Raw genomic sequence first — 26,397 nt, 5'->3', positions numbered from 1 at the left:
AGGGTACTGCCAAGCGTATGACATTATTAAGGACAACTGTTTGGAGGGGGGGTTGAAGATGTTTTAATATTAAAGTACCTCCAATGAAACCACATGGGTTTTACCCAGAATGACTAACTTCAGTTTTATGATCCTGAAACAACTTAAGTAGATAGATGTTACATGCCATTCTCTGCTGGGATTCAGCATTGACATTGTACAGAGTTTGTCCCCCTCTCTACCTATCACTGTTTTTTATGGTACGTCGCTGAACCCATGAATAGTAGAGAATTCCAGGCATACTCCTGGTAGTGACCAGTGATTTGTTTTACTTTACTTCTCTCTATGGTCTAAAAACTACTTTTTATTATTACTTGGTTTGTTTTTCCACACCTGCTAGTGCTTGGTATGTTTTTTTAAGTCTCCAGACAAATCTTCCCTAAAGGCTATAACTTCTAAATTTTTTACATTTGGAATTAAAACTTATATGAAACAATGTATGCCTGCACTTCAACCTGGTACTGCAAATTAAGCTGTTGCTCATACGTTTGAGATTGCTGCTGATTTAGCATGCACATTTTGGCTGAAACTAGATATGTAGCTGTCTGGACCAACATCAGCTATTTTCAAAATTAAGTTAACATTAATTTCTATGCAGAAATTTAATGAATTTCAATCTTCTGAGACAAAGACTGCCATGAGTGAATCATTTAGTAAAGTAGCTGTCTTGGATATTCAGTCTCTTATATTTATGGGAGTTCCACGGTTCAGCACCAGAACAATAAACTGTTGAGCCAAATGGAACCTCTGGAGTATTGTTCCAAATATAACCTTAGAATATTTAGAAATGTGATAGAATCAGAAGCCAATGGCATATTTCATTTCTTTATAAAATACTGTGTGTCACTGTCTAGGAATTTCAGTCAGCTACCATGGTACTAGACTGAGCCCACATATCATTGTACCATGTTCTATTAATCTACTGTTTCTTAAACTCAAAGACAAGGTGACTGTTTTATGTGCCAAATGTGATAAAATCAAAATGATTTACCTAGGCAAAATGATTCACTTTGATAATGCCTCCTCCTTACATGTAACTGCACAAAGAAGAGTCTTTGAGAGAGATAAAATATAAGGGTATCAAGAGTTCTCAGAGATTTCCAGCCAGACTCATTATCCACTTTAAATGGACCTCCTGCAAGCAGATTGTGTATAATTATTATGTTCATAGGTAGGTACTAGGCTATCGGCCCAAGGGCCTAAGTAAGCCTAGCCAACAAGGTTCCCTGGCTTACACCACCCAAGAAAGTTATTCCCCTGTGCCCCTGTCAAGCAGAGCCACAGAAGTGATCCCCAGGGTGTATTTCCTATTTCCCATCCACTTATCAAGATTGTTCATAAAAATGCTAATGAAGAACTTTGCTTGACTTAGATGGGTAGCTTGTTCCAGAGCATGGGAAGTCTCTGGGACAGGAATCGATCTCTCCAGCATGTCCTGTTTATTGTGGTGACAAGGTTTAGGTCCCTAGAGCATGCAGCTCAGAGGGATTGGGATTTCTTTAAGGCAGCATGTCCAACAGCTCTGGGTTTGACATAGCTTTATATGTTAGGCAGAGATCACCTCGCAGTAGGCGTTATGCTACGGAGTAAAGCTGGAGTTTTATGAGATGGTCAGTGTAGGGCATCTGCTTGAGGCCAGTAATCCTCTTTGTGAAGTACTTCTGTGGCCTTTCCAGCTGCTGCAGATGTCTTGTGAGGTACATTCCAAAAGGGGCATTGTACTCTATAATGGTTCTAATGAGTGTCGAGTAGAGGGGAACAATGTCCTAATTTTTCCTACATGATAATGCTTTTGTGATGAGGTGCACCACATAGAAGGATTTCCTGACTACTGTGGCGATGTGATTATAAAAGGAGAGACTATTGTCCACCTCGGTCCCCAGGTCTCTTATCACACATTCGGCGTTAAGTAGACTGCCACTTATGTGGTAGCTCATGAATACAGAGTTTTTACCAAAGGGGATGACAGTGCACATTTTGGCATTGAGCTTGAGGCCATGGCTCTGACACCAGGCATCTGTCTCAGTGAGGCCCTTCTGTAAGATGTCCACATCATTTGGAGACTCAACTATGGCTCCTAGTTTGCAGTCATCTGCGAACTTCATTAGCCACAGGCCTGTGTACTTCAGAGAAGTAGATACCAAACAGGAGAGGTCACAGGACTGAACCCTCTGGTACTCCACTTGTCACTGGTTTGAAGTCAGATTTGGAGTCTGAAACTTTTACAGTGTGGGTTCTGTCAGTGAGCCAATTGGCAACCCATCTTGTGACATAGAGATTTATACATAGTGAGTTTAGCTATAATTCCAGAATGGGGGATGGTGTTGAAAGCCTTGGCAAGGTCTAGATGGGCTATGTGAACCACCTTACCCTCATCTTCAGCTTTGGTGACTGCCTCAAAGAAGTCGATCAGGTTCAGGAGGCATGATCTGCCTTTCACAAACCTGAACTGGGTGGGGTCCAGAGTTTGGAGGTTACCAATGTCTTTGTTTATGAGTTCCATGATGATACATTCCATGGCCTTACAGACCAGGTTCGTAAGGCTAATAGGGCAATAGTTCTCGGGATCAGAGGTGGCTCCCCCCTTTGTGGAGTGGGATAACGGTTGCTGTGTGCCATTCAGTGGGCACAAAGCCTGATGTGAGACTATGATTGAACACGGTGCTTAGGTGGGGAGCCAGTTCATTCTGAAGTTCATGTAAAACACAGCCTGGGATGGTGTCTGGTCCCATGGATGTTGTGTTTTTGGTTTTACAGAGTGCAGCTTTTACCTGAGTAGTTGTGATTACAAGGACTCTGCATTCTTCCTGTATAGGTATGGGCCCTTTAGGGGTGGGGGTGGGGGGTAAAGTTAGCACTGAAACTATCTGCCAGGATGCTGGCAATATCAGTTGGTTCTGTAATTTTCAGGCCACTGTGCTGTAACTCAGAGCAGATCTGGGTGTTGCCATTGAAATTCATGACATAGCTATAGAATGCTTTGTGGTTGTCCCTAGAATCAGTGGCGATTTTGTTTTGTAGCTAGCTTAGGAGGATCTTATAAGGGATCTCAGCTTCTTACTGAGGCTGACCAGGGAGCTCCTCCACTCATGGGATTTTACTCTCTTTTTCAACAGTTTCTTCCTTCTGTTGTAGAGTTTGTTTATGGCAGGGGACCACCAGATTGTCTTCCTTTTTTTGGAGGATAGCATCTTGGTTCTGTTTGGGATAGCACGATCCATGCACTTGTGTAAGTGCTTATAGAGTGCATCTGTGTAGGATTCAGCAGTGGTAACTATATTGTCCATCTGCATGGGTGTCAAGACGCATCCTTCTGCCTGTAAAATCTATCAAATAGATTATTCATAAAAAAGGAGAGTGGGCATTGAAGATGACAAAAACACTTATCAAAAGGGCTTGTAAAGGTGCAGAGGACAACCTCTAAAGAGAGGAAATCATTGTCATATAGTAAGTATCTGGGTTAAGGGACTGATCCCAATGTTGGTGATTGCCACTAAGCAAAATTTAAAATTTTTTATTTAATTTTTTTCTGATTGTCTCAGAAACTTTATAGTTCTAAGGTTTAGAATGGTTAGACCTGACTAAACTGTGTAGAGTGCAAAATATACATACCTGATAGAAATGCACCACTAAAAATAACATTTTCATGGTTTATAAGTGGCAATAGTTAAACAAGTGTCTCTTTTTGAAGTTTTAAGGGCAGATTTTTGAGTATATTTTTAAGTGGTAGCTAGCTGGATGGTGTATGGGCAAATTTATGACGTCTGAGCACAAAATAGTGAATTCTGGCCACTCTGCTATATATACACACACATACATGTTTGAAGTTTGAACTAAATCTGTCTGCTAGTAAATTGCCTATGTCCAGGAATTTAAAATCATTTACTATTATTCTGTGCAGTGCTGCAAATTGTTTCTGAGGTTTCTAACATAGCTAAAGAAGGCTTTCTGGTTACCCTTCACCTAGCTGGTTATTTTTTTACCTCATATCTGGCTTTCATTGATTTGATCAGGGTAACACACTCCCTATTAAGTTTAGCAAGAGTGTCTTTAGCATCTTGAGAGTTAAATTTATTTTTGCAGGCAATATGCTTTCTTTTATTACAGAGCCTTTTTATATTTGGGTTCAACTAAATGAAATTATTCTTAAATGTGGCTTTCTATTTACTTCAGAGAGGGATAGATGTGTTTATGCAGCTATTTACATGTGCATAGGATTTGACAGTAAAGGATTCCACATAATTCAGGCCATCGCTTAGTTTTAATAGATTAACCTTAGCATAATCTCTGAAAACAGAGGTATTGGAAGATGCTTTTGGCTTCAGTCTTCTAATGAATGTGACTGGTTTGTGGTCCAGTTTAACCAGGGAGGAAGTGGCAGTTGGTGGACACCAAAGTTGTCCCATATTGTTAAGGACCAAGTCCAGGATTTTCTCTCTCTTGTTTGGGTACAGACTAACTGATCCAGATATCCTGTATGGATGAAATCCAGAACTGTCTGGGAATACATACTCATGGATATACAAGTTTCCCAGTTAATGGAGGAGTAGTTAATTGAAGTCTCCTAGAATAATGGTGTTGGCTTAATGCATAGGGACACCATATTAGTTAGGTAGGAGATATGGACTGATGGGCTACATAGAGGGGACTTATAGTTAGGTATGTCACAGTAAGGAGTTTTGTTAATGCTAAGTTGGATGCAGAGGAATTCCACATCATTATTTCACCTAGCAAGTCTGGAGATGAATTGCTTTTTAAGAATATGTAGACACCATCACCTTTTCATCTCGGGTGATAGGCCTGAACTTGTGGCAGGTATTGAAATCCTGCATTAAAGGAGTGCTGTCATCGGTCTTGAACTAGGTCTCTGTGATGATGCATATTTAGATGTTTTCCAGGGGAAGCAGTGCTTGTAAGGAGTGAGCTTTTTAGCTTGGGCTCTGAAAAAGAAATTGGTTATTTTCTAATTCATGTAGCTATAAAATTCAGTATAAAAACTGTAAAGGTTTCTGAATGCAAACACGCTATTTATTAAAGCAGCATCATGGTAGGGAGTACTTCAGTACAGAGAGATTCAACTATATACATAGCCATGAGCTCCTTTGTAGCTTTCTGTCAAAAACAAACACCATGGTCACACAGAGTTTACAGTTGTAACTTTGAAAAAATCTATTTATGTATTTCTTGCACTAAGAAGTTGTGTGTGTGTGTGTGTGTGTGTGTGTGTGTGTATGTGTGTGTGTGTGTGTGTGTGTGTGTGTGTGTGTGTGTGTGTGTGTGTGTGTGTGTGTGTGTGTGTGTGTGTGTGTGTGTGTGTGTGTGTGTGTGTGTGTGTGTGTGTGTGCGACAGAGTCAGAGAGAGAGAAATGCCCTAGTTAGATCTAACAGGTGGAATTTATTTTCAAGTGCATTTTCAAGGAATTGTGAGCTTCAAGGGAAGCAAAGGTTACTGCTGCTCATGCTAAGTCTGCTTAAAATGTGCAACTGTTTTGTTTAGCAAATGGTATCATTATTGTGGTACAGAATTTTAAAGCAGCGTTAGCACAGCAGGTAGCATACTTGCATCTTGATGCAAAGGGCTGTAGGTTCTATTCATACAGCATGTACATTTATATTTTAAGGGGGGTATGGTACTGCAGTTCTTAGTATGTCCTCCTTTGGATGAGACACCTAATAACTATGAACCTGTTTTTCAGCCTGCCACCCATTCCCTATTGCAATATACCAACTTACCATTTATTTTAATGTAGCACAGGCAATTTATTCTTCAAGGGCAACAGGCACTGAATTTGTAAATGAAACACTGAAATATAGTTTTCTAGCAACAACCTCTTCATTGGTTTCAGATCTCTTTAATGTGGAATTATTCAGATGACTTTTACTTCTGCAGAGATCCTGCATATTGATTGATATTGGATTGTATGACAAGTTTGAGTGGCCCTTTATGGTTGAAATGTTTTGAATTGGGCAGGTTGTCATTATTGGTTCATATGATTTTTTCATTGCTTAAAGGAAAAATGTTCAGAACTATAAATTTAAAACACACTCTAACAAGTGGTGCTGTATTATACAAGGGATATAATTCAATTATTATATAGTATAATTAATACAGTCAGGAAGGTGAATCAAAGAACTTTTGCATGGTTCTAAAAATGTGTGCAAGGAGCTTATGATGTGAAAACAGCCCAAAGGTAAACTTAACCTGCCACTGGCCAGATGCATTTTCTTTGAATGTGGGTTTCAATGCTGTTTCAGTGAATGTGGGTTTCAAAGGTAACGTTTTAATGTTAAGTCTGTTTTCATTGTAAGACTATTGCTTTGTTTAGGTTTAGTAAATGTCTATCAGTGTTTGTGCTATAAAATTTGAAATAAAAGTTGTAAATAAATTCCAAATATCTGGAATCATTGTAGAAGTAAAGCATAAAACAGTATGCACACTGAGAGATTTGAATAGTGTCTATGACAAATGGGAAGAAATAGCCAAGTAATGGGACACTGGAATGGCTGCATGGGTGGGGGGCTGGGGCTGCGTGCGTGGAGGGGGTGGGGCTATGTGGGCAGAGGGGGTGGGGCTGTGTGGATGGGGTTTTAGGTTTGCACCCCCCTGCAAAAAATCCTGCGGGCTCCCTTGAGTGTATAGCCTCTAAAGGAATTTGTAAAAGAAACCTTTAGAGCAAAACTGAAGCCAATCATCTTCCTTCACATTAAAGTCACCCAAAATCAATTATTAAAGGTAATGTATGTGAAGGAGAGTAACAATCCCATGAATTCTTGCAGAAATGGATGGTGGATGGTATATAAGGAGAAATCAAAAATGTTCTCCCAACATGAGCAAGTATTCAAAGGAGTAAGTGGGCTTGTTACTAATTTGATTAGCTTCAAAACTGGAAGTACAGAAGAAGACCATTCCCCACTGATATCATCCCTTGTGTGTAGCCCATTGACTGGGTGGTAGAGCTGCAGAACAATAAGGGTCTTTACGCTTGTTTAATTATGTTCTCCAGATGAAAGTTGGGTCAGCCTCACACACCACATCTAGTATAGCAACATTTTTTTTTTGCAGACTGAGCTGCCATCGAGTAACAGTGGCCAAGAAAATATCTTAGAGGTCTAAGATGGCCTAAAGCCCTGTCTGTTGACTGATGAAGGAAGTAACTGACAGAAGGATGAAATATTCTGAACATAATACACTTTTGCTCTAGGGTTACCACTAATAACTGTAATTGAGATAGCCCCCTTCATAAACCAGTTGACGAAACCCAAGCCACTGTACATTCCACCTGTTGTGTATAGGCAATGTGATGCCATTAAGAGCACAAAGTTAGTGCTAGTGATGGACAAGTTACATCAAAAGGGTGGAGGGCAAGAAGAACATCTCTCTCGTAAACGAAGTTCATTTTGAATGGTGCAGTTTATATAAAGTTCATATATTGAGCAGCAAGAGCACAGGGGAAAAATCATATGGCCAGAACAAAATAATAAAGCTTTGGAATAAAATGCCCAAAAATATTCTGTCCCAAGGAACAAATTTAGTTAGATCTGGTTAATATGATCTCTGAAATAAACCAAATGGGAAACCAAGTAAAACAAACAATCTGTTAACTCGACATGACTGACAGCATGGGCCAAAGTCACAGACAAACGTCAGAAAAGGAGCATTAGAATAAATGTCCACCCAAAACAAAGAAATCCTATCTCAGGGAAAACTGTTCCAAGGAAGAAACTCATAAAAGGAAACAATTTCTTACCCTGACTTCCTGAACACTACACCATCTTTGTTGGAGTGGCTGAAGTATCAGCAAAAGTTTCCAAAGACAGCAATAAAAAAAGAAAAAAATAACATTAATTTGACTGAATTTGAGGGACCACCAAACTAAAAGCCCATCAGCAGTAGCTAATCATGAAGTGGAAGGATCGATTTCTACAGGATATCTGCACATACATTTGTTATATATTAACACAGAGTGTAGCACAAAGCCATGCCAGTGCAGTTTGGAATGACTAACAGCCAATAAGAACTTCAGTGGAGAAACTGAATTAAGTGGAACAAGAGGAGTGGAGGAAAAAGTGGAAGACAGAAAAGACAGACCAGGCTAAGAAGGAAACTGATTGGCTAACAGAGATAAACAGAGCAGTTGTAATAGCAAAGAGCAAGGTATAGAAGCACTCTATTAGCTTCAGGAAAGTGACTCAGCAGATGGCAGAAAGAAACTCTATCAACATGCAAGGCAAAAATAGAAAGGCAAAGAAGATAGCCATCAAACACCCTTTATAAGGGGATCCCTGCAATAACCTACTTACCTGTCCACAGAACATTAAAGGCAGATGGCAGGAGTATTTCCAGCAACGTTTGAATGAAGAAAACGCTATAGAAGCTGTAATGTCCCAGGCATAGCCCACAACGAAAGAGGAAAAAAGCCCATTATAGAAGAACTAAGAACAGCACTAAGGAAAATGAAGTCGGGGAAAGAAGCAGGCTCAGATGAGGTCACAGCAGATATGATCCAAATGTTGGGTGACGTAGGGGAGAAATGGCTCCTGAAGGTACCCATAGCAGTATGGAGAGAAAGGCATATCCCAGATGACTGGAGAATAAGCAAACAAGTGCCATTGCACAAGAACAAAGGGGGATATTCACAACTGGGAGAAGTAGAGAAGCATCATACTCCTGCCACACTGCATGAAAGGGCTGCAGAGGGTGGTTGATAGACAAATATGCATAGTAGTGGAAGGCAAGATGGGATATAAGCAGTTTGGATTCAGATCAGGATGCAGTGAAACAAATAGTTAAGAAGAAAGAAGTAGTAGTCAGAGATGAGGACAGAGTCCAAAAGGCATTCAGAGTTTTGGAGAAAGTATATAACAAGGTCCCAAGAAAGCTGATTTGGACAGTTCTGCGGTGGTTCAAAGTCTCAGAAACACTGGTAGAATTAGCACAGGGTACATACAAGGACCAAATGACTCAAGTACAAACAGTGTTCAGTCTCACAGAGGGGTTATCATTGGGAGTGGATGTGCATCAGGGTTCATTTCTGAGCCATTTGCTGTTCTTACTGGTAATAGACTACATTAGCAAATAGATCAAAGGGGATAAAACAACAAAGCAGCTGTATGCCAGTTATCTGGCATTTCAAGCAGACTGAGCAAGACTTTCACAAATGATGATGGAACGAATGGAAAACTGAAGGCATATTGGACAAAGCTGAGAACAGATAAGACAGCTGTCATGGCAGCAAATGGTGGAATCGGAAGAAGCTGAAATCATCATCAGCAGCCCCCTTTTTCCCATTTTCTACAAGGGGTCATGGTGTCATGTCAACTGTCGCTATCTCTCTCTATTCAAAGCCAGTCTCCTGCCTTCTTCAGCATTCATGCCTGACTGTCGCAGGTCTTCTTTCACACAATCCATTCACCTCTTTGCTGGATGTCCTCGCTTCCCCTTACCTTCTTTCTGTTTGTCCCAAATCTTTTTCACCAGATTGTCTTCTGCTTTTCTGCATATGCCTGAAACATCATAATCTGTTCTCTTTGATCTTTTCTGCAGTTGGAGTTACTTTGGCTTCTGCTCTCATGCCCTCATTTCGTCATCTGTCACACAGTGTGCATCCTATCACCTATCTCGGGCACTTCATAGGATCATAGGAGGTTACTATGCCAATGGTCCTGGGGCCCTTACAAGCCTAGCCAAGAGTCTATCTCCAAAAAGAAATCTCAGTCAGTACCTGTCACTCCTGTCAGTGAGAGACACAGGTGTAACCCCTGGGACAAATTTGTGGTTTCCCATCCACTCATCAAGGTTGCGCTTGAAGAGGGTCAGCAACGTACTCTGTTTAACGTGTATGGAAAGTCTATTCCAGAGACAGGGCAGCCTCTGGGAGACAACCCTGTCTCTCCAGCAGGATTTGTTAATGTCGCATATTAGATTTAGGCCTTTTGAGAGGGTAATGTGTGAGGAGTTAGACTTATGGATATGAAGCATCTCTAGTAGGGCAGTGTCTGAGATTGCCTTGTAGGTGAGACACAGATCACCTCTGAGCAATCTATACAATACCAAGTAGAGTGATAGTGATTTGAGCCTGTCCGCACAGGGCAGGGGTTGGAGGCCATAGATTTTCTTTGTGAGGTATTTCTGTGGCCTTTCCAGCTGGTGCAGGTGTTTAGAGAGGTACATGCCAAACAGGGGAGTTGTACTCAGTTATTGGTCTAATGAGGAAGGAGTACAGAGAGGTAATAATCGCAATAACTTCCTTTTTTTCTGGATGCATCTCCATCACTTCTAGCTTCCTCGACTGCTCTGCCTTTACTGCCCGGATCTCTGTACCATACAATAGTACTGGTCACAACACTGTGTTATACCTTCCTTTTCAGCTCCTTTGGCATTCTCCTGTCATATACTTTAACTATATCTTTAACTATTTCTTTCTCAGATACTTGCTTCCAACCTTTGCTGTGTGTATGTGAGAAAAATATGTACCTGTGTGTACATATTGTTAAATAAAATCTCAGTTTTGTGATAACTCACTGTAATAATTTCACTGTATTTACACTTGTTTTTGTACATTTGGAGCTTTTCTCCCTGGGCCTCCACTGAAAATGGACCTGTATCCAGTCGGACCTTCCCGGTTAACAAATGTAAAATAAAAATAAATAAATAAATTTACATACACCTGACACTCTGTGCCCATTGGCTGCAGCCCCCTGATTCTGGCTTTGACCTTCTTATTCAGACTTTCCTTCTTCTCAACCACCCTTCACAGATACTTGAAGTTGTTAACCTCTTCCACTGTCTTCCCTTTTATCTCAGTTCTCAGATTTTTCTGATTTCCCCCATTTGCTGCCATTACAACTGTCTTTCAAAAGAAGCTGAAAGTTGAGATAGAAGGGAAATGGTGGAACAGGTTAACAGCTTCAAGTATCTGGGAAGGGTGGAGAAGAGAAGTCTGAATGAGGAGGCTAAAAGTAGAATCAGAAGGGCTGCAGCCAGCTGGCACAGTGTGTCAAGTGTAATGTGTGACAGAAGAATGCCAAAGAAGCTGAAAAGTAAGGTGTATAAAAGAGTAGTGTGACCAGTACTACTGTATGGTACAGAAACCTGGGCAGTGAATGCAGAGCAGTTGAGGAAGCTAGAGGTGATGAAGATGAAATGCCTGAGATGTGTGGTAGGATACACACTGTAGGACAGATGAAGAAATGATATCAGAGGAAAAGCCCTAGTAGCTGCGATTGCAGAGAAGGTCAAAAATAACAGATAACAGTCATTCAAGTACATGTGCAGGAAAGCAGAAGGCAATCTGTTGAAGAAGATTTGGAACAAATAGGAATGCAGGAGGAAACAAGGGCATCCAGCAAAGAGATGGATAGACTGTGTGAGAGGAGACCTGCTACAGTTAGGCATGATTGTTAAAGAAAATAGGAGTCTGGTATTGAACTAAGAGAATTGACAACAGTCGATGCAACATCCTGACCCCAAGTAGAAAACTGGAAGAAAAGGAGAGGGGGGTATTGATGCTGATGATAACGACGACTGGACATTTCAACAAATCTGTACAAAAGTAGTATTTTCATTAAACTTACTTTTCCTTAAGTTAATATAAGGAAGATGAATCCAGGAAGCTAATCTTAAGAGGGAATTAAAAAAGTGAAAACTTGACCAAACTAAATAAGGATCTTGTCTGAAAACTGTGTGAACAAAAGTAGGGGTGTGTTTTCATGCTGGCATGCATGGCATGTGAATGCAACAGCTCCTGTGCATTTCCTTGTCTTGGTTACATATCCACACAACCTGTTAATGCATTCTAGGGTGGTGTGCTATACTTGCCACCTAACTTCAGACAATAACTTTGCTGCCCTGCTCCACCTTACTAATACCTGCTAACCCTAACTCTGTCCCTGCCACTCACCTGAACCCAACACTTTACCTGATAAAAAACGTTTCTCATAACATTACCACTACACAAGACATCTCAGACATACAATGCACAGAATAAAACACATGCACATACACACACACACACACACACACACACACACACACACACACACACACACACACACACACACACACACACATCACACTACATGTATCCCTAGTGTAGCCCTTAATCTAAACTTAACCCTCAAATACTTGCACATACACACCTACCATCTGTAGCAAAAATCTAGCTGCATTCATAATGGCATGCAAATAATGGCAGAGACTTCTGATTATCAGCATTATTTTTTTTACACTTGCACATTATTATGCAGCATTGTACGGCAGGATGAATTGGAATACTCTGCGTTTCACATTTTATTGAGTGCACAGACATGGTATGTTTTCAGTACTAATCATGTATGGTGTGTCAGCTTACACTCTCAGTAACAGATATGCTGGAGATTATATGTGGTTTCTGGCTTGACAAGCTCTATTAGGGTAATGACTGTGGGTCTGTGTTTCTGAATCATAAACTCGCATATTTTACATGTTTTGACTTTATGATAGGTTTCCTTCATATAATCCCTTTGATGTTGCATGACAGTTGCTGAGAAATGAGTATGCATATAGATAAACAGAAACCATTACTGTTATATCTTGCTGGGCATTTGTAGGTGTTTTCTGAGGTAACTAGAGAAGCAAAGTTTGGTGTGTGGAGTGACACTCTCTTAAGAAAGACTGTCTAAAGCTTTTGTGAAGTAAAAAAACATTCTGCTTATATTTAGCTGTCCAAAGCTTTTGTGAAGTCAAAAAATGCTCCACTACTTATATCTAGCTGTCAAAAGCTTTAGTCATCATCTTCATCAACCCCTCTTTTCCCATTTTATATAGGTTCATGGTGTCGCATCAACTGTTTCCACTTTTCTGCATTCAGACCCAGTGTCCTACCTTCTTCAGCAGTCATTCCCACCTATGTCAGGTCTTCTCTCTCACACGGTGTATACTTCTCTTGGCTGGATGTTCATGTCTCCTATTGCCTTCTTCCTGATTCTCCCAAATCTGCTTTACCAAATTGTCTTTGACGTTCCCGCACATGTAACCAAACCACCATAATCTGTTCTCCTTGATCTTCTCTGTAATTGAGGCTACTTTGTCTTCTGCTCTAATGCCCTCATTTCTTCATCTGCCTCATAATGTGTTGTCCTACTACCAGTCTTAGGCAATTAATTTCTATTACTTCAAGCTTCCTCAGCTGCTTTCATTTCACTTCCCATGTTTCTGCGCTATACAATAAAGCTCGGGTCACACCACTCTTTTGTATGCCTCAGTTTTCAAATTCTATACATTCCTCTGTCACATATTTTCCAACACCTTGTGCCAGTTGACTGCAGCCCCTCTGATTTTAGTGCTCACCTCCTCATTCAGACTTCCTTTCCCTCATCCACACCTTCCATATACCTGAAGATGTTAACCTGTTCTGCTGCTTTCCCTTCTATCTCAGTTTTTGGCTTATTCTGATTTCCCCTTTTATAGCTATTATAACATCTTATCTGTCCACAGTTTCATCCCATGTACCTTCAGTTTTGCATTCCATTTCCCTGTCCTTTGCTGAAAATTCCTTCTTAGAGTCTGCTTATAGTATTACACCGTAAACACAGAGCAACTTTTACCACAAGTATGAACAGCAGTGGGCTCAGAGCTGAATTCTCATGCAAACCCACTCCTATTGGGAACCCATCTGTGAGTCCAAACACTATTTGTACTTTTGGCATTGGGTCCATTGTACATAGCTCTCACTAATTTACCAATATCTCTGGAACTTTAAACCATCACATGGCTGCATGAATAAGTTTTCTTGGGGCCTTGTCATATGCTTGTTCCTAGTATAGGAATGCCTGGATTATGCTGTTTCTTCATCTGCAGTTTCTTCTCCATACCTGTTTAACTGCAAACATTGTATCAGTTGTACTGCATCCTGATCTCAATCTGAAGCAGTTGCACTGTATCCTGATCTGAACCTGAAGGGGTCTATGCTCAGTCATCGAATGAGAAATCCATCAAACCTCTGTTCATCGAACTTAAAACATCAAACATTCACTTCAGTGAATGTTCAATCATTGAATATTTATGCAGGGAAAAGAGGCAGTGGGCCAACATGCATATCAAAGCACACACCGCAGTATATCAAACCCACCCAGATGGGCAGCTATGTGCCCTACACCCCCCTATTTATATATACCAAGTTCAACATCACATTACAGTGGGGAAAAGGGCAAATTTCCTAATGATGGCCAACCAACTCCATTCCCTGGGTAAAATATTCAATGATTAACCATTTGATGAAGTGAATGTTTGATATTTTAAGAATGATGAACAGAGGTTTGATGGATTTCTCATTCGATGACTGAAGATAGACCCGAATCTGAAGCACTTATCTCCTATCGTTTGTTCTACTAATCTGCATATTCATTTATCTATCATCCTCTTCAGCACTTTTATGTAGACTGATAAGAAGTTTGATACCTCTGTACTGTCCACAGCTGTGAATATCCTCCTGTGTAACCATTGCCATGGATATCTAAATAATGGTACTGTTGCTCGTGAATGAAACTGACTGTAAATGATGTAAAAATGCAGATGATGTCCATGATGTTCGTATAATGGAGCTTTTCTACCAAGGCCTCGGCTGATAAAGGGCCCTGCTCAGTTGGTTTCTCAGTAAGCAAATGCAAATAAATAAAATAAATAAATACATAAATACATTGTTTTTTTGCACACTGGCACTAGAATTCTTATTCTTCTTTCATCAGAGCTATACCTATTTCTCCATATTGTGATGACTACCTTCAGGAGCCATTTCTCTCCTAAACCCTAGTATCTTAATCATATCTGCACTGACTTCATCTGAGCCTGTCACTCTCCCTGACTTCATCTTCCTTGGTGCACTTTTTACTTCTTCCAAGGGTGGATTCTCCTTCCTCTTTTAGTACAAGTCATGCATGTAGAAGTACAGCTTCTGTAGGATTTTCTTCATTCCGAAGTTTCTTGAACTGCTCTTTCCATCTGCACTTGATGTCCATTAGACAAGTGAACAGATTGTTGCTAGTATCCCTTATAAATGGCATCTGCCAACTATCATCTTTATTGTTTTGTTGTTACCTTGTAATCTAAAAGACCATCTTTATGCCATCTGCCGAGTCCCTTTCCATAAGCTTGCAGAGCTCCTCTCATACTTTCTTTTGCTTTACCATTGCAACTGCTCTCTTTGCCTCCTTGTTAGCCAACTAATAGTCCCTCTTTGACTGATTCATCTTTTCTAACAATATTTAATTTTGCACTCTTTCTTTCTTTTGATAACTTCCAGAATTACATCCCGCCATCAGCTTTCCTTCTTAAGACAAATCTGGCAAATGCTTCTGTGAGGTCATAAAATATCCCACCTACATCCTTCCTCATCATTTAGCACTTTTGCATCACAAAAAAGGAGAACAACATGAATATTTGCTGTTGGCCTTTGGTTACTATCATGTGTTTCTTAATTTATGAAAGGACATTAGCTGCTTAAATGGGGGTCAGTGTTATTTTCATACCGGTGGTCTTGGAAGAACCACATCACTGTTCAACAGCACTAATAATTTTACATACTACTGTTCTTGAATGAAACCTGTATTTTTTTATATGAATGTTATTTAATTAATGGCCTAATATAGGTATGCTCTGTGGTGTGCCTTTAATAATAACATTCATTTCTATAGAAGAGCTGTTAGAAGAAAAAATAGAGATTGTGTTCAGTAATACTTCAGTTACAAATGACAGAAGTAAAAGAACTCAAAAAATATATTGACACTGAATTAACCTTGCAGTTACTGAAATACATCATAATGAAAGGCTGACATAAGCAAAAGACATCAATGAAGGAAATTCAGTCTCATTTTACTTGTAAAGAGGAAATAAGTCATGTCCAGAGTTTAATATTCAAAGATATCAAATAAAATGCTTGATAAATGCAAATGATCCTTTACTGGTCTGAATGTACCCATAAAGATGTAAAAAGTAAAATGTTATGGGCATTTATAAGCCATGTAGTTGAAATATTGGTATAGCCTTAAGGGGTGCAATTTGCATATATCCCATGGGCCTTCACTATAGGAGGTTTAAGGTATTACACAGTGAAAACTCTGGCTTTACTGAGTCTTTCTTGCAATTTTTACCTATTTGGTATAATGGATATAGTAGAGTCTCACTAGATTACTGGAAATAAAGCAGAAACAACGGGCACTAGATAAAAAAGAACAGTGATAGAATCAAGTACTAGCCAAATCCTAACCACACAGACCTCTGCAATCACTAGGGAACCAATGTGATTGGAAATTGCAGGTGCGGTCTTCTTTGCTACAGCTGTAAAGTAACACATTATGCATTGTACTTGGATGGAGATTTTGCACTGATTCATTTCTTTTGCATATATGTGATCATTATACACCTCCATAACTTCTCTTTGCATGTACCTCCCTGGACTACATGAAAAGAGACATAAAGGAGCTCTCTGATCATGTAGCCCAGGCTGGTATGACCCTGACCTTGAGCAGCATCTTACCCTCACCTAGAATGATGCCACAGTACAAAGACAAAATGATCGATTTTAACAGTTGGCTAAAATTTTGGTGTCATTCAAAGGGGATCCAGTGTCTGTCAGCCTGGGATGACATGCTCGACAAGCCACGTTGCTTCGCTAGGGATGGCTTGCACCTGTCACCACTGGGCTTTTGGATATTGGCAAAGGCTCTTGCCACCCCATAGTGCCTTTTTTAGGCAAGGCTCAAAAGTCAAACCCACCCCCATAGACAGCACAAGGAACAAGAAACTAAGGGTAATGCTGCTAAACGCCAGAAGTCTTAACCTCAAGATGCACACACTCAAAGCTCTCCTCAGTATGGAGGACATTGATATCTGTGCAGTGACAGAAACCTGGTTCAAGGCTCCAGAGAGCACCCCAGCACTACCAGGCTATACCTCATATCATGCTTTTCGGCCCCACAACCCAGACCGAACCACAAAAGGAGGGGGAGTTTCCATATTTATCAAGGATATCCACACCTCCAGGTTAGTGGCATTGCATGAAGTATCGGAGACCATCCATGTGCAACTAACAGTGGGCAAGACTGCTTTTCAGTTTATAGCATCCTACAGACCACCCTCTCAAAGTCAGGAATCCCACTGGCTTTCCTGAAAACATTGGAGAACATGAAGATCTCTCCGAACACCATTATATTGGGTGACTTCAACTACCCAAACATTGACTGGGAGCACTACTCAAGCCCCAGCACCTTAGCCCAAAGGTTCCTGGAAATTATAAACTCAAATGCTATGGAACAACTAGTCACCACTCCCACAAGAGGGGACAACATACTAGACCTGATCATTACCAACATGGGGACTCTATGCTCCACACCAGAAGTATATCCCTCATTGGTAAGATCAGACCATAAATTAATTTCACTGGATGTCCACATCCCGACCCCACCCCAGCCCAGAAAACCACAGTGAAAAACTTCTCAAAAGCGAACTTCTCACTTCTCAAAACCGAAGTGGAATCCATCAAGGCCCCAGGCCCAGTGGAAACTATGGCCCAAACTGCAGAATCCTATATAAACACATTCTACGGACATCTCCAGGAATGCATGGATCATGCTATCCCAAACAAAACCAAGACCCAATCATCCAAAGGCAGGCATCCAGTCTGGTGGACCCCTGCCATAAATAAACTGTACAACAGAAGGAGGAAGCTACTACATGATAGAGCAAACTCCCTAATAGGGAAGGCATCTCTGATCAGTACTAGCAAAAAATTACAATCCCTCATAAAATCCTCCAAGGCCAGCTTCGAGAGAAAAATTGCACAGGACACCAAAGACAATCATAAGGCTTTTTTCAGTTATGTTAGAAACCTGGGATGCAACTCCCAGACTTGTTCTGAGTTGATTCTAAATGACAAAAAATACACTGAACCCACAGATATCACCAATATCCTGGCAGACAGGTTCAGTGCAAACTTCTCCACCCCCCCCCCCAAAAGAGCAAGTATCTATGACAGCAGAGGGCTGCCTCCCAAACATCTCTGATGCTCAGGTGAAGGCTGCCCTCTCCAAAGCAAAAAACACTGCTTCCATGGGACAGATGGCGTCCCAGGTTGCGTCCTACATGAACTCCAAGAGGAACTAATCCCTCAAATAAAACAGCTATACAATCTCAGCCTTACTACAGGATATGTGCCCACAGAATGGCATACAGCAACAGTGGTCCCACTCCACAAAGGTTGAGCCTCTACGGACCCTGGAAACTATTGCCCCATAAGGCTGACTAGCTTAGTCTGCAAGGCTATGGAGAGGATCATCATGGAGCTCATAAACAAAGACATTGGGGACCTACAGACACTAGATCCTACCCAGTTCGGCTTTGTCAAGGGCAGATCCAGCCTTTTGAACCTGGTTGACGTCTTTGAAACAGTCACCAAAGCCATAGATGAAGGGAAGGTAGTCCACACAGCCTATCTGGACATTGCAAAGGCATTTGACACAATACCCCACTTGGGCATCATAGATAAGCTATCCAGCTTAAATATAAACCCCTATGTCACAAGATGGGTCGCAAACTGGCTCAAAGACAGAACCCACAGAGTGAGAGTTGCTGGAGCCATGTCAGACTCGAAACCGGTCACAAGTGGCATCCCACAGGGTTCTGTCCTGGGACCACTCTTGTTCGGTATATACTTTTCTGAGGTACAGACAAATGTGGAAGGACTATGGCTCACCAAGTTTGCAGACAACTGCAAACTGGGCACCATAATCAACTCTCCAGCTGACACAAACATCCTTCAAAAAGGTCTCACAGAGACAGATAACTGGTGCCAGCGCCATGGTTTAAAGCTAAATGCCAAAAATGTATAGTCATACCCTTTGGCAAAAACAATGTGCCCACAAATTACCACATAGGCGGAAACCCATTAAGTACAGAGAAAGTTATTAGGGACCTGGGGACCCAAGTTGATAGCAATCTCTCCTTTGAAAACCACATTGCCAAAGTGGTTAGAAAGACCTTCTACATAGCCCACTTCATCACAAAGGGTTTCACATCTAGATCAAGAGAGGTAATCGTGCCCCTTTATTCATCCCTCATCAGGCCCATCATAGAATACAATGCCCCTTTTGGGATGTACCTTACCCGACACCTGCAGCAATTAGAAAGACCCCAAAAGTATCTCACCAAGAGGATCAAGGGTCTCAAACAGATGCCATATGCTGCTCGGTTAAAAAAGTTCCAGCTCTACTCAGTTGCATACCGCCTACTTCGAGGCAATCTATGCCTGACATACAAAGCTATGTCAAATCCAGAATTAATGGACATGCCCCACCTCAGTAAATCTAAATCCCTTAGAGCCACACGCTCGAGGGACTTGAACCTCAGCACAGAAATAAATAAAATTTGCTGGAGGGACGGGTTCATAACCCAGAGGCTCCCTTCGCTCTGGAATAGAATTCCAGTTCATGTGAGGCAGAGCACCTCACTGAATCTCGTCAAGAAGAATCTCGATAAGTGGATGGGGGATCGTAGGTTTATCCCAGGGATTACTCCCGTGTCACTATTAGACAGAGGCACAGTAAACTAAACCTTAAAAAGGGCACAGTATACTCAAATCAAGGGGTGGCGTAAGCCATACAGAATCGGGCTAGGCTTATAATTGCCTCAGGGCAGATAACCTAGTATGAACCTATGAACCTATGAACCTATGTAAGGTAGGAGTCAGCTCTCTATTTAATCATCCATGACTGACTAGTGTAGTAATTCAGCATCTCCACAAAATGGGAGTATAATAAGTTGTTTTTTATACAGTGAATGAAGAAATTTTTCCAGACACCAGTCTAGGGTCTAGTTTCTCTGCCATTACCAATCTAATAAACTTGTTTAGAACCAAGTTAGCAAACTGGCTGTAGTATCACTAATCATGAATTATTATTAAATATGCTTTCTCAAGCAAGAAATATCTGGGATGTAAAGAAGAAAGACTGAAATATTTTAATTTCCAGTTTAACATATATTTGTACATAGTACTGTACTAGTGCAGACCACCTAGTGTCCTAAAAAGAAAGCTGTTTAGTTTAAAAGCTTACATAATACATTGTTGTGGATGATAATCTTACTTTACCCATCAGCTTCTCAATGTTTTGCAAAATGCAATAGTCACAATTAGTTAATGTGTTGCTGTTGTCTTTCCTTGTAGTCACCTTGTATTACAATAATAAAGATTATAAAATTGTACATGTACTACATGGACCTACCTTGTGCCTTGTCATGAGCTGATGGCTATGTTTCTCTTGTTGTTCCATTTCTTTCCACAGGTGTCTCAGAAAGGCAGCTCCATACTGACGATGGTAGTAAGGAATAAAATTTTTCACAACTGCTTCTGTCCGTCCTGTGAAAACAAAGAAAGACTATAACTGAAGTCTGGCTGTTATGGAGTTTAAAACAATAGCTCATGATGCACTGCATAATATCCACCAATTTAAAGTATACATAGTTTGGAGAAAAGAAGCTAAATAACTTGAAACTTTATTTTGTTTGGCTAGGGCTGAAATAGTGGTAGAATCTGTTCAAACTAATTTGTAGTATAGTTTTTGTGGTTAGCACAGCCATTGTAGTATGAATTTGAATCAAAGTGGAATAGCGGTAGCCATTGCTGTCATTGTAGCCAAGGTTAACACAACATTCTTGATGGTAAGGGGTATAATGCTACACAACAAGCCTCCAGTGGCCTACCTGTAGAAGATGCTGAAGTAGATAAGCTGGTGCTTTATATAGTATTGCAAAGGCATCACACTGGAGTTACTGTAATAGTTCAGAGGTCCAGGTCAAAGGGCATTACTAAAAGTAGTCATTTTAATGGAAGAAGCCAAGCCAGAAATATAGCCACGATAGTGGCCTCAAAGTTGCACCAAAGACCAACAAACAAATACTGTGTTTACAGTAGTCATTATAGTGAGCACTATAGTTATAACTGGAATAAAACAGTGGCAGCAGTAATGCTGGTATCCCTTTTAGCTAAAAACAAAAAGAAACACTAGAAACAATCTTTGGAACAGATATAGCAACTGAGTTAATGTATAGTATAATGCTGAAATACATTAGAGCATATGACTTAATCAGTCTGGAAGACCCACAAGCAGAAATTGGAATGCATAATCTGTTTTATTATGAGCTTATTCAGTAGCTAAGATGAGTAGAGAAGCAGTAGTAGCTGCTGTATTTATAGCACACTGTATGCTCCTTTTTCATGGTGACTGACAATAGTTGTAGGATTCTGGCCTGATACAGAATGGGATGCTTACATATTGACTTTGCTGTGACATCTCACTGTTTACAGTTTCAAAACATGTTAGAGTGACTGTGATGATGTAAGGTAGTGTCAGCTGTGCATGTATAACATATTCCAGCATGGCTATCTGGAGTTTTGTAAAGAATTATATGTCATTTGAATATCAAATTGAGTTGTATAGATGCCTGTGTCAAAATGTATTTGTAGAGCTGTTTGTGTTAAAAATGTATCAACAGTGGGTTCTGCTAGACAGAAAATAAAAATACATGTATGTCAGACCGTATTGTTGTAACTGATTAAATGTACATAATTTAACAGAAGAAACTGGAAGGGAAGGGGTTAAGCTCAGCCCAGCTAACCTTAAGAAAAATAGCCTGAAATTAAATGACTTGGTTTAGGCCATAAAGATTTTACCTCACAAGTCTGAATGTAGCCAGAGATGCAATGTCTGTAAAAAGCCTTTCTGAAGGAAGGGTGGAAGTATTGGAATTATTTTATAGCTTCCAGATGCTGTATTAAGCATTAGCAAAGTTCTATTTGTGTATTGTGATACCTCTGTGCCAGTTCCTGGCTCAGTTGCTAATGAGGGGTTGTGTGGGAACCACAGAGTCAAGTGACCAGATGCGATGTCATTTTGTAGCCAGCACCGAAATTGTATTTGAATACTAGTGGGAGATTTGATAGATGTACTTTGTTATTAGAACTAACAAGAGACACTCATCTAACTTCATCTTGCATTGCGTTATTAAGTAACTAGGGAACAGTAATTCTTCAGTCAGTTAGAAAATATGAGATTAGCTAAATATTGTTTTTCTTTGCAAGTCTGAGTCTTTCCATCTGTGTTGTTTTTTTTTTTATATATTTCCTGTGAATTGAAACTCTGGTGTTTATTATAAATAGATATTCAGTATTTTCATGTTTTCTATTTTATTGCTTATTATTATTAAATATATCTATACCTTTCATTGTGACTGGTCTTTTAGAAAATATTTAACCTTTAAGAGTAATTGCATTCATTTAGTGGCACTGTGGCTCCACATTCCTGAAATTCTTACTACTTGGTCAGACATTACCACTTGTATAAGTATTAATTTTACTGAGAGTAATTGAGCACCCTGGTAATAGTCTTAGAGTAGCTGGCTTTGGGTGTTCTGGTGGCAGTGTATGTACCTTATAGTCTGGGTGAAGGTGGCAAAGCAGGTAAGCTGTGACAACCTTTCCCAAGTGTGTGTGTGTGTGTGTGTGTGTGTGTGTGTGTGTGTGTGTGAAAATCAAATCTCAAAGAGGGTGTGAGTGTCAACTACTTTGAACAGGGACACTGAGAACACTGATTTCATGGAGAGGGAGGATTTGGCTTGTAAAAACCGGCTTTGACTGAACTGTATAGCTGTGTCAGTGGGGAGTCTTATTTGGGGCCTGGAGAGAAAGCCCAGCCCCAGGACTGGAGTGTGCATTCCCTGTGTGCACTTAAGGGAAATTGTACTTGGTGCAAAGAGCTGCATCTGAAACTACTGTGAGCATTTCCCAACAGTGTCAGTGGTGAGTAGTGAGGCTCCTTGATCACTGGCCCAGAGGAGGGATATCACAGTGACCCTGATTACTGTTAATACCTCAGGCATTATCATGTAGCTGTATTAATCTTGTTACAATTTCTTAATCCTTTTGTCTGCTGTGTGTACCTGGACTTTCGCTTTGTCCTCAAGGTTTATAATACAGCAGATCTGAGGACTCGTCACAGCTGGAATTAAGTAATCTGTCTGATGTTACTAGCCTGGCCAAGGTCTTTCTATAACATGGCACTTCTAAAACATGTCTAGTTATTTTTCCTGTTGTTTTGGAGCTTGGACCGTTGTATTGCACAGTGCCTTTATAAATTATATAAGAATTCTACTCTGAAACATTAAGTGATATTTGTTACATTTGTACAATCCGCACATGGGTAGTATGTGCATATACTGAATGGAAGTGCAATATGTGAAGCAGAAATGGGCGAGGAAATACTCACTGAGTAGCTGCTGTAGTCTGCTCACTGTTTAACAGTCAGTGCATATTTAGGAAAAATAAACACCACTCATAAAATCTTCACCTGTTTAAGATGTGCAGATCAGAAATTGTGTTCAGCAGTAGACAGGACTGCTTATAACATCTCTTGCCTAGTGACACAGTGGTTAGCATTACTGCACTGGTATTTGTTCCAGGATAAACTGGCAAGCTGTATAGGATTGTTTTTTGACTTATGCCTGTTGCTAGTTGTACATAAGTTCTTGGCTGAAGAAGTGTTTCTGAGTTGTATTCTGAATTTGGAGTAAGTGCTGATTTCCTTTAGGTCGATGAGGAGAGCTTGCCAAAGAGTAGTTGCCTGAGAGAAGAATACATGTGCAGTGCTGCGGAGTTTGGTTCTGGGGGTAATGATAGTACTGGCTTTCTGTCTCTTTCTGTTTGGAGTGTGCATGTCCTCCCCTGTGTCATTGTAAGTTTTCTCTGAGCACTCTAATTTTTTTCAAAACAGTATGTTGGTTGATTGGTTATTCTAAAGTGTCCATATGTCCAGGTCACATCTGAAAAAATCCATGATGTCCAGTTTACTTACCCAGATAAAATGAATGAATAAATGAATTAATGAATGAATAAATAAATAAATAAAATGATAGTAACTTCCATACCAGCTATCTGAGGTGGAAAGATGAGGTACCAGTAGGGGAAGCTGAGGTGCTCGAAATTTTAGACCCATAAAAGTATTTGACTAACATTAGGGGAAGAGTAGCTAATATTCATTAAAATAATAATGATTTTTTTTTTTAGAAAATAGTATCACTGACAGCAACATAAATCATAAACAACTGGTAGTTATGAATACTTACAAAGTGATCAGATGGTCAGTCACATGTGCAATAAAGCTGCACTCTGGTATCACTCTTCCATTACCAGTGTGCTATTAATAGCAGACACCTGCTTCCTTTGTATTCTGTTCCATGTATTTTCTATAGTACATGTGAACAACTGAAATTGCATTGTTTTCCTCTATGAAATAATACACGTGTGCTTATTCAAATACAGGACCACACACACACACACACACACACACACACACACACACACACACACACACACACACACACACACACACATATGTAGAAAACTCTTACATAATGTAATTGGTGTGTTTTATGTCATTATTTTCACACCAAGGGTGCGCAGTTGTTAGAATTAAGCCACTGTTGTATTTTTTAATGTATACATACAGCAGTCATTATGATAATTTTCTAAACATTAAATAATTTAAAACTGGAGGAAAAAGTCCCAAATCAAAGTGCAGGCTTAAATCTCTCTAGGATATATAAGAAACAATACAGCAACTCTGACATTGCCCATACCTTCACACCTGCATGGCTTTCTGCCTATGTACTTTGCTTTTGATACATTTGTTGCTATATAATAAAAAGTATAGGCAAGCAACACTTTTTTCTGGACATCACATTCAGCCATTCTAAAACTAACTATTGATACGTCTATAAATCTATCAAGAAGCATTTTCTTGTCTTTTGTTCTTTTAATCATCTGTTAGATTCTGATAGCACTGCTTCATTAAGCTACTGTATTGAAGAAGCCAAACATCTCTGTATTTTCATGGTGAACAGTTCCATTTACACCTGTTTTCTAACACATTTTAAACCATGGTTCTTTTCCTCTAGGGTTGCCACCTTTTCAGATACCCAAAGTGGGACATTTTTTCTAGAAATGTGAATTTTTGAAGGGCAAAACATGCACATATCCAGGGCAAAGTACAGAACTTCACTTTTTTGCACAAATAAAAGCTCATTCTTATAGAATTTGAATTGCTTTTGCTGTTTCATATAACATTTAGGTATTTCAGATACAAAATAACTGTTGTATGCAGCTATTAAAGAAAACTTGGGGAATATTTTTTTTGTCCTAAAATGTCAGGACATTTGCCATTTTGTAGTTTTTTTTGCGGGACAACTTCCCAAAGAGGGACAGGTGGTAACCCTATTTTCCTCTACCCCATATCAGTCCTCTTGGTATTTTATGCACTGTGTCTTTCTGAATGTTTTAGGGGATGGAGTGAATGAGCAAACCTGTTCACTTTCCTCAGGGGAAAGAGATAGGCAGCACTGCCACTTGTCTGCATCCTAGTGGGAATCAGGAGGGAGCAAGGCAAACTGCTTTATGATTCAATCAGGCAGTACACTGAGTGCTTAGTGATGGGTGTGACATTCGCTTCTAATAGAGGCACTGTGCATGCATATCTGGGGATGAACATGGTCAGGTTAAAAATATACCCTTACCATAAAAAGTTATCTCTGCCACCCTCAACTCACCCTGACGAAGTACGTGTGGAGGCAGGAGTAATGTGTGTGAGTATATGTGTGTGATTACATAGCATTTGACTGCAGTTTCATTTTACTGACAGGGAAATTAGGTGATACAATTGATCAAAACTACATTTCACTGAAAGTACATTTGATTGAAAAGTCATTTAATCAAAAACTATAGGTGGCATTTTTGGTGTAATTTCTGATTTTGGGAGTTGCAAGCAAAGTAATTTAGAACATTTTGTGTGGGTTTGCAAAGGGCACCATCATATGTTAACTCAAATCTGCATTCATTCAGTGTGTCAGCACTGATTCACTATGTGTAATATTTTTCTCCATGGGTGTATGACCATGGAGTTAAAATATGTGAGATGGACAGATTAGGAGGTACAAGCCCCCTTGCAAATAAACTTTTTATGGAATATATGTTGTGTAGAATGTTTTCAATGAAATTACTTTTCATCACATGTAGTTTTGATCATTTGTATCACCTGATTTCTGTTAGTAAAATGAAATGAATCTGCAATCAAATATCAGTGAATTATATACATACAGTATATTTATATATATATATATATATATATATATATATATATATATATATATATATATATATATATATATATATATATATATATATTTATATATGGATTCACTAAGAAATTTCGAAATCCCAAATTCCCGATTTTCAGAATATCGAGTTCAGAATCTAGAGATATTGGAATCTCAAAATTGTGAAC

At 39.8% G+C, this 26,397-nt stretch overlaps 1 protein-coding gene across 1 annotated transcript in view; it reads right to left on the bottom strand.

The window, feature by feature from the left end:
- NIBAN3 (niban apoptosis regulator 3) overlaps positions 1-26,397 on the bottom strand; it is an 828,390-nt gene that overhangs the window by 553,471 nt on the left and 248,522 nt on the right. Inside the window, exon 2 of the mRNA XM_044084452.1 lies at positions 20,290-20,423. Coding sequence (XP_043940387.1) covers positions 20,290-20,423 — 134 coding nt within the window. The remainder of the gene's footprint in view (positions 1-20,289; positions 20,424-26,397) is intronic.

Source organism: Protopterus annectens, chromosome 9.part0 (assembly GCF_019279795.1).
Source record: "Protopterus annectens isolate FY-2018-M chromosome 9.part0, PAN1.0, whole genome shotgun sequence".
Taxonomy (NCBI): Eukaryota; Metazoa; Chordata; order Ceratodontiformes; family Protopteridae; genus Protopterus; species Protopterus annectens.
This window is presented reverse-complemented; position numbering and strand designations above follow the sequence as displayed.